Source organism: Taudactylus pleione, unplaced genomic scaffold (genome assembly GCF_031769625.1).
Source record: "Taudactylus pleione unplaced genomic scaffold, aTauple2 ptg000268l, whole genome shotgun sequence".
NCBI classification, from domain to species: Eukaryota; Metazoa; Chordata; class Amphibia; order Anura; family Myobatrachidae; genus Taudactylus; species Taudactylus pleione.
The window spans coordinates 3,707,320-3,717,249 of NW_028284670.1; the positions used below are offsets into that span (position 1 = coordinate 3,707,320).

The 9,930-nt window shown below is 41.8% G+C and overlaps 1 protein-coding gene across 1 annotated transcript; it reads right to left on the reverse strand.

The window, feature by feature from the left end:
• Positions 1-1,917: 1,917 nt before the first annotated feature.
• On the reverse strand, positions 1,918-9,528 carry LOC148513899 (olfactory receptor 10A3-like). Its single transcript, XM_088481320.1, has 2 exons — positions 9,460-9,528; positions 1,918-2,859 (listed from the first exon to the last, which is right to left on the reverse strand). Exons 1-2 carry the CDS (start codon positions 9,526-9,528, stop codon positions 1,918-1,920), a joined length of 1,011 nt encoding a protein of 336 aa, XP_088337446.1.
• Positions 9,529-9,930: the final 402 nt, after the last annotated feature.

The window sequence follows — 9,930 nt, forward strand, 5'->3', positions numbered from 1 at the left end:
GTCCTTAATCAGGTTTGGGAATAGAGTAAGATAACACAAGTATTTGTGCACCAGGACAAACCTTATTGCAACGCAAGGGGTGCAAATACATCATTTTTTTTTGCATTCAGCGTAAATACTCGCTGCTTTTGCATGTATCCCACAAATTTTGGATTGCTTTATTATTACACTGCAATTTAGATTTCAGTTTGGACCCCTCCCACATCTAAATCTCTCTACACATTTTAAATTTGCCCCACCTGCAGTGCAGCATGGTTTTACCAAGATGCACAATTACTTGCTATTTCTTATCTATTCCCAAATCTGAATCAGGCCCTCTGTTTGTGAACAAAGACCTGTCATTCACCTTGTGCACCTTACAGGGCAAATCTATCATCCCCCCATCCAAATGGGGCTTTATTGTGTAACAAGCCAAGATTGGGGATTATACAGTACAGTATATGGACTGAACAGGACCTACATATATGGAAATTAGTCAACATTCAATGGGTATAAGAGGGAATGTTTGGAGCATTTTTATCTAAAGTGTCTCTACATGGTATACAGACAGTACATGTGTTGCCTAAGTGTTATCATTCCAGGGAAGCAAGAAATGTATGCATGAAAGGGCATTCTGGTCCATGTTGTTCATCTAGAGAAAGCACATTTGTTTATATTTGTGACATATTTATTTCCCCACACCCAGAGCTACACAGTATTTGCAGTAGCCTCAGTTCCATCTGTAAGGGGCAGCATTTTGTAGGGGTAACACATTTTTGCAGGCCCATTCCCAAATTCTATATTGGCTATAGCTAACTGATGACTGAACAAAGGACTATTATGGGCAGACCCCATTATTTGCTACTGTGCCCCCCAGTATGGGCTGGCAAAGCCCGTTGCTAATACAGTAGTAGCAATTTTGAGGTAACACAATTATTGTTGCCCCTTCCCTCCAAATCTGATGCTTCTGGACTTGGCTTGCAGCACTCGTGCTAATTGTTCTTTTAGGGGCTACTGTATTAATCTTTGAAATGTGATGATTATACGATATGCAAATTCCACCATGATGACCCTGCACCTTGTTGCTAAATGCTGCAAGTCATGTCTACAGAGGGGGGTGTCGGTTATACAGTGGTGGTGCCATGCACCCACATCACAGAAATGGTTGTCCTCTACAGGGTTCTACCAGAAGGAAGTTCTTAAATGTCAACAAGTATGTCTGATCTACAACAGCCCACCTGTCACTCCCCTGTTCTACCTCTCTGATTGCAGAGAGGAATAACATGGAGATCGGTCTCAGTCTGCATGTAGTCTGAGACATGCTCAATTCTAACGCTCATGCATGAGGCCCAAAGTGTCAACAAGTAAAGCTGGGTACACACTAATAGATATATTGCCCTTTCCATTAAATGGGCGATATATCTATAGTGCATCACCAGTTGTGTACAGCAGATATGTCTGTGAATGAGGTCGTTCACTGACATATCCAATCTGCTATGCAGCATAGCAAATGTCCGATATAATCTGCTGGTGTGTATGGGCGACCCGCTGATTACTCATACACATGCTGCGATCACCCACCGGTGCTTGACAGTTCAACTGAGTGGGCAATTTAAATGCCTGTCCAGTTGAGCTGTCAAGCCCGGCACATTGGATAGATGATTGTGTGTATACACTTATCAATCTTCAGATACTGTAGGTCAACAGGTCGGCCGAACTGCCTACCCGTCGACCTAGTGTGTACCAACCTTAAGTCACAAATTGACAGACAACATCTGTATTTAATGGCCATGATGTTTTAATAATTTTATATTATTTCACAAAGGGTGGATCTCTAAGTGCATTGCAATCTATACAATGCAAACAGGAATTTTCATGTTGGTGATTAAACATTTATTGAGTACTTTATGAGAAGTTGTATAAACAATGGTGTCTTGACTATTGCTTTATATTTACTGTTAAAAAATAAGCTTTAAAGCAGGCCTTCATTTCTTGATTTCTCAGGCTGTAAATAAATGGGTTCAGCAGTGGAATCCCCATAGTGTATAACAGAGAGAGGATCTTCTTTAATTTCATTGAGCTCTGTTGAGAAGGTACAAAATAAATAATGAATAATGTACCAAAGTAGGTGCAGACAGATACGAGATGTGAGCTACAAGTGGAGAAGGCTTTCTGGCTCCCGGTCTTTGAGGACATTTTCCCAATGGTCCAAAATATGGATATGTAGCTAAGAATGATCAACATGCATGGTAAGAGGAGTACAACAGAGGCCATCAGTAGGGCATGCCTTTTTGCCACCGTAGAATCTGTAGTAGACAATTGTATAATTGGACCTATATCACAAAACAGGAAGTCAAGAGTGTTTGAACCACAGAACCTTAAGTCGTAGACTGAAGTTGATGAGAGGAGCATCACTATAAAAGAAAACAGCCAAGCCCACAGTGCCAGATGATTACGAGTCCTGATGTTCATGATTGAGGAATATCTCAAGGGTCTGCAGATGGCCAGATATCTGTCAAATCCCATAACTGTCAGGAGAAAACACTCAGAACTCGCAGCTGCTGCACCAAAGTAGAACTGAGCAATACAACCATATAAGGGCATGGATGCTCCATTCCACCACACAACATAGAGTACACTTGGCAAAACTATGGTGGAAAATAAAATTTCACATGCGGACAAATTACAGAGAAAGAAATACATCGGAGAATGGAGTTTTGGACTGACAGTTATCAAACATATTACAAACATATTTCCAATAAGAATGGTAAGATAAAATATAAGTATTAGAGCAAAAATAACATATTTAAGTTGGTTTAAAGTGCCAAACCCCAGAAGAACCAACTCCTTCACCATGGTCTTGTTCACCCCACACGAAGCCTGGTAAAAGAGATTTTGTTATTATTAGTACTCTTATTTATACTTTATATTGTCACAAAAGAGGATATTAAGTAAATCTAATTGTGAAAAATGAGGCGAGGGGAAAGAGATGTTAGTGGAATAAAGTGAGACTGTAGGCAGAAACAGGTTAAGAAAAGAAGAGTGGAATTAGGTGGTAAATTGTCATGATTGGAAAACCATTGTGTAATATGGAGCATGTACATCTTTGGATTAGGGATGTACAGGCTCGGATAGGTTCGAATTTGCACGTTGAGTTCGGATTTTTCCCTCCAAAAAAACGGAACTCTGAAAGAGGCAAAACGTCATCTTACATGGACGAACATCATCATTCCTGGACTTTTGTCCAGGAATGATGATGTTCGTCCATGTAAGATGACGTTTTGCCTCTTTCTGAGTTCCGTTTTTTTGGAGGGAAAAATCCGAACTCAACGTGCAAACTCGAACCTATCCGAGCCTGCACATCCCTACTTTGGATGCTGCCGGAGAGCCTGATTGGATATGGAAGTGAATTCTGTAGCTGGGTGGTTAGTACAGGAGAAGTCCTTTTAATGTCATTATCGTCTTTATCAGTGTGAAGTTGAGGCTATTTATTTATCATAGTGTGAAGTGAGCTTTTCCCGGTCTGCATGCTGTTACAATTGCTTGAACACACTCTTACTGTAGTATGCCTACATTATAATTCCCTTGTCTCATCCTGTTCTTCCCATCCAGGAGCAGGCAGATTTAAAAGCTAGAATCACCTAAATCTACATTTGTGCCTATGTGTACACTGCTTTTCTGGGCATGAGCAGTGCAAAAATCTCTTACAGTACAAATAATGCAGTATTCACATTGCACAGGCCCTTTATCTATAAATCTCAATACGGTACAGGAACTAATGTCTGTGTTAGAAAATTTGTTAGACTGGTATAGAATCTACCTTACCTCTAGATGTGTATTGGCCATTGAAAATGTTCTGTGTGTCCCTGCCAAAAGCCCACAAACAGACCCAGTAGTAGACTGTATGAGTTTGTAACAGGGAGAAGTGTGACATCATATGATGCTGAGTCTCACCAACACAAGCCACTACTAGTCACTACTACTAGTCACTACAAGACAAGGCCAGGGGGTAAATTTACTAAGAATCGAGAATGGTCAAGATGAGTTTTTTTTTAATTCGATTTGCATCACCAAATCTCAGGTGATTTTCCAGCTTTTAATCTCGCAAATTTACTAAGAAGTAAGTTTAGCAGAAAGTCAGTTGGCCGATGGTGAAGCAGATCGAGAAATCTCCCCCGAGTTGCAAGTGAAGATGAGATTACTCACCTGAGATTGCAGTGTTTTCTCTCTGCAAATCTCTCCGGAGCTAGCAACCTGCACATATCAGTGATATATGTGCTGGCTGCTTCTGTGTTAAGACCTGTAAAAAATGGGTTAAATGTTATAAAAAAATTGACATAGGGTCCCCCCACTAAAGCTTAACCAGCCAGTCCTGGTACCTAAAATTACGGGGAACAAAACGAGTAGGGTTCCACTGTAATTTAGGTACCAGCACAAAGCTGGTTTTAATTATAGGGGAAAAAATTGTGTAGGGGTCACCCTATAATTAAAAACAGCACCGGACCATTTCTAGCGGGGGGCTGATGCCACAGCCAGGGGAGCCCTTTCACTGGGCCCCCCCAGATGCAGTATCAGTCCTGACCACTAGTCAGCCCAGGCCAGTAATCCCTGCAGAGTTGGGGCCCCCCAATAAAGGGGTCCCCTCTCCAGGGCACCCCTGGCCTAGGCTGATAGCCAAGGGCAATCCCCGCTACCCCTGGGTGGTGGTTGGTGGGTTGATAGTGTATGTAGTGTGTAAAAATTAGAATCAACAACATTGTCTTTACAGTGGAATACAGGTCCCAGCAAGCCTCCCCCACATGCTGGTACTTGGAGAACCACAAGTACCAGCATGTGGGGCATTAAGGGCCCGCTGGTACCTGTAGTTCACATGTAAAGAAATGTGTAAAAAAACACACACACGCCCTACAGTTTTATTACATACATACACTCACACACACATACTTACCTTCTACCTTCTCCAATGTAGAATCCGTGTGGAATGGCCTGCAAAAAAAAAAATTGTATACTCCCGTCCATCCTGGTGCTGGTCTCCATAGCATCCATGGTCTTTGTAAAATAAAAAAAAATGACTTACCCGAACCAGAGCTTTTGCATATACTTACACTACGTGAACTGACAGATGATCGGAATCATCTGTTTTTTTCTCACGGCCCGCTGGCCAATCAGTGTCCGCTTTACATGTAGTGGCCGCTTATTGGCTGGTCCCAAGTGGGTCCCAGGCATCTCACCCGAGATTGTCATCCCGATTCTTGGTAAATTTGCGAGCTGCATCTTTTAGGTGAAAAGTACTTCCGAGTTTGCCCGATGGTGATAAGATTCGAGTTTGCTACAGTATCTCACCCAAGTTTTACGAGTGAGAAGAGAGAAATCTCTCTCTAACTCCCCTGACTTTGCCTTCAGTCAACTTGCCAGTTGAAAATCATGACTCAACTCTCCTGAGATTGGTATATCGACCAATCTCAATTCTTAGTAAATTTACCCCCCAGGAATCTGTCTACAGTAGGCCTGCAAAATACAGCAAATACTGCATAACCTCACTTTTAGAGGCCACTAGTCTAATGCAGTAACTCCCTTGACTGTGGGGACCAATTAATTTACAAGATAAGAAACACTGGAGTGTTTGCCAAACCATTGGTCCTGTGGGCAGGGGTCTTTAACATTTTTGCCTATTGTAAAGAAAATAAAAATAAATAGCTGATTATTATTATTATTATTTCTTTCATTCAATAAATAACATCCAAAGTTACATGTGTTAATAAAAAGATTCTAAACTATTTCAATTGACTACCAAACTGGTTTTATAATAAATTAAGGAGGCAGGAGATGGAGATGGCTCCAAAACACTGAGCATTGTCAGGTTTTATAACACGGGAGCAAGGAAAGATGAGCTGCACTGGGACCTAATACAAAGTACTTGAAAGGATCAGCCTCAACTTAGGAGACAATTGCTGATAGGGGTGCTACTCCCTACCCAAGAGCAATACACAAAAAAATAAAGTAGGTACAGTAATTGTAGGAGTTTACTTTAGGTTCTATGGGCCTGATTCAGACCCGGTCGCAAGCGCTGTGCACTCGCAACCGGGTCGATGGTGGCCCAGTGTGCATGCTCATGATGGAGCCGGCTCTGTCGTGCGCATGTGCGAGACCCGGATAGCGATGGGCACTCCGTCGCTCTGGGTCTCGTACCAAAGGGGGCGTGCTGTCAATGTTGAGTGACAGCACGCCCCCTTTGGTGGGCGGGCCGGGGGAGTGGCTGCCCAAACTGAGGCGTTCCCATGTGAACGCCTCCATTTGGGGGCGGCCCCACTGACATCACGAGTGATGTCAGTGGGAGAGATTTCGGCTCTGCTAGAGCCGAAATCTCTCTGGGGCTTGCGGCGACGAGACCCTACCACAAGGGTATCGTTGCAAGCCCAATGGCCGCGATGGTCTTGACCATCGCGACCATCTTCCTGGCCTCTCACTATAGCTGTGGGTGGGTGGGTGGTTCTAAAAAAAAACAAGGCCGGCCCTGATTCAGAGCGTCCAGCTCTGAATCAGGGCCTATATCCCATGGAAAGTTTAAAATGTAGCTTTTCTAAATGATAATTGCAAAAACATTCACAACAGCATTAAAGTCTTTACAAATTTAAAATAAAATATAGAATTATTGTGTAAGTTAGAAAAAAAAAATCACACTTGAAAGTACACTGTATTTGTCATTTATTTATTGTATTGGTCATTTACTGTAGCAGATCGCAGCAGACACCAGAGTATTGACATTTAGTTAACATACCGGCTTCTGCCGTAAGTAGTTTAAAACTGTATTTTTTAGCTGTGACCTCACTTAATAGAGTTTTGCAACTAAAATGCTGTCTCAAATAATCAAGTTAATCCCACCTCTCTACCCATATTAGATAATGTCCCAGGTCCCTTGCCATGAGATTAATTGTCTTTATTATTAAACCTTTTGATATGGCACCACAAGGGGTCCACTCCACCTTGCAATGTATATAGGCAAAAAGCAGTGCAAGCAAGAAAGTACTGCAAACATAACAGGTAGTGCAAACATAACAAGAAAGTAGTGCAAACATAACAGATAGTGCAAACATAACAAGAAAGTAGTGCAAACATAACAAGTAGTTCAAACGTAATATTAAAGTAGTGCAAACAAGAAAGTACTGCAAACATAACAGGTAGTGCAAACAAAACAGGTAGTGCAAACATAACAAGAAAGTAGTGCAAACATAACAGGTAGTGCAAACATAAAAATAAAGTAGTGCAAACAAGAAAGTAGTGCAAACATAACTAGAAAATAGTGCAAAAGACGTACAGTACAAAACATTGCAGAACATTGGATTCTTGCCTCTCTATTCAGTTGTGGTTGGAGCTGAGAGTTGCACTGAAGGAAGAACTAAGAAGATTGATCCACCACCGTGGTAACCCCAGATTTCTCCTGCACCTTAACATTTGTATTCTCACCTTTTCAGTGTATTACATATACTTAAGCAAAGTCTAAAACCTTTCTGTAATTACTATACTTTCACCATGGGAATCGGTATGAAATACTGATGGAGGGGATGCCGGCTGTCAGTACACTGACAGCGGCATCCCGAAGGTTCAAATCCCAAAAGGGATCGGTGAGTACGGTTCCCCTGTCCTATTTACACCCTAATCCTCCTTTCCTGTACCCTAATACTAACACTACCTATTCCTCACCCTAACCCTAACCCTCCCAGTAAGTGCCTAAAACTAACCCTCCCCTCTTAGTGCCTAACGCTAACCCTCCCCCCTTAGTGCCTAGCCCTAAACTCCCCCCCCCGGTGGTGCTTGAACCTAACCCTCCCTGCCTGGAGCCTAACCCTAACCTCCCCTCTCTTGCAGCCTAATGCTAACACCCCCTGGGGCGCCTAATACCTAAGCCCCCCCACCACCGCGGCTGAGGCTCACCTTTCCGCAGATCGGGATGCCGTTTGCTGGGAACCCAAAGTCGGCATCCTGAGTAATATCGGGATTTCAGCACGGTGTTGTCTCTGTGTTAGGGATTTCGATGCCGGGGTTCCGGCAGACGGAATCCCTCACCATGTACCAAACTCTGACCACCCATTAAACGTTGTATGATATATTAATTTAATGTCAATGTATAAAGATAACTTGTGTTCTTTATAGAGGGTGACCAACTTTTGAAACAAATATGATCTTCAGTATTGCTATTTAATTTATACTATAATCTTTACATTGATAAATGGTCTGATTTATGCTGTGTTTATTACCCTCTATTATATACAGTCTATGGCCATCATACTGTATAATAATATATTTACCATCCGATCTATGATTATGTGTGCCTCTGCTCATGCTGTAGGATAGCCATTGTCTGTACTTGTTTCTCTAGAATCAAAGTGCTGTTAGCACACTGCTATTTTACTTAAACCAACCACATAAAGCATTTTATGGTATCACTCTGACTGTTCTTCCAGCTGACATTGTAGTATATTGCAGTATAATGGGTAACATAGCTGCCATACATTACTGGGGTTCATTAGTTCAATTCCTTACTAAAGCTATTTATGTAGAGTTTGTATGTTCTCAACATATTTGTGTGGGTTTACTCTGGGTACTCCTGTTATTCCCATATCCCCAAAACCAGATTGGTAGGTTATTTGCCTTCTGATAAAACAAATATAGATACAGTAACTCTATTCTATATGTATCCATGTGATAGGGAATATACTGTAGATTGTAAGTTCCATTGGGACAGGGACTGATGTGAGACTGAAACATTTCTGTACATTGCTGCAGAATATGTGGGTGGCATATATAATTACGATTATGTACCTGTTATTACACTATTCCTGCTATTACAGCCACATCAAATCTGACAGCTATGTTGGAAATTATCTTTAAAATTATCCTTAAAAATTAGCCAAGCTTTCCGGCCATGTAAAACTGATGTTGACGGTTCTGTAATTTACGTATATCTGTCTTTTATTATCATAATGCAGTTTAAAGTGTTCACTTTGTCTCCCTAAAATGTCAGGGCATATTTTATAACTTTTATCAGTTCTGTGAATCCTGAATTTTCTGTGCACTAGATTTCAGCGCTAACAATGGGATGCAGTTATGAGATGCCACCGGTCTCAATACCGACATCCGAATCCCAACAATGGAGTTAAGATAGGCATCGAAATACTGGCGCCTATCTTAATCCTGATGGCGGAATGCTGAAGGATGCCAGACCGAACGAGGTAAGTCCAAGGCGCCCTTAGCATTAGCAGCGGGGAGGGGGGTAGGGTTATCTTTAGGGATCATAGCCCCACAGGGGAAGGTTAGGATTAGGCACCCCCCTGGGAGGGTTAGGTTTAGGGTGCGGTAAGGAGGGTTAGGGTTAGTCACCCCCGGGGAGGTTAAGGTTAGGTACTATGGGGAAGATTAGGATTAGACACTACTAAGGGAGGGTTAGGGTTGGGGGGAGAAGGTTAGGGATAGGCTACTTACCGGCCCTGTTGGCATCTTCTGCCTTTGGGCTGACGGTGCTGAGATATGAACCGAGGACTTCATACCCATTCCCTAACAACAGATTGGCTCTGGGTGTGTAATATTGGTTTACAGTCTTTGTTTGCTAATATGTTGGCATAACATGATTTTATGTTTTACTATCCACCTTCATATATTAGCCAGGTCCTGCCACTGTGATTTTCATGTCCTCATGCTATCCCCACTGAGCTGTATCAGGTTACATGTATCAGTGATATTGTCCTGATGGATGTATGTGATGTCATTTTCACAAACCCTAAAGTGATTTACATCACCAAAGGTATCAACAAAAATGTAAACTAAACTAAAAATTCATCAAAACACCTCAAAACTGTGGCCAAACTAGATAATAATAATAATAATAATAATAATAATAATAATAATAATAATAATAATAATAATATAAAGATTGGAAGCATTATTTAAGCATCA

What these genes read in the sequence shown, in the direction of transcription:
- LOC148513899 (XM_088481320.1), bottom strand. Translation starts at nt 9,528, where the DNA reads ATGGGTATGAAGTCCTCGGTTCATATCTCAGCACCGTCAGCCCAAAGG. An exon ending in AGAAGATGCCAACAGGGCCG is followed by an intron (nt 2,860 to 9,459) that starts GTAAGTAGCCTA and finishes CTCTTTTACCAG; the next exon opens with GCTTCGTGTGGGGTGAACAA.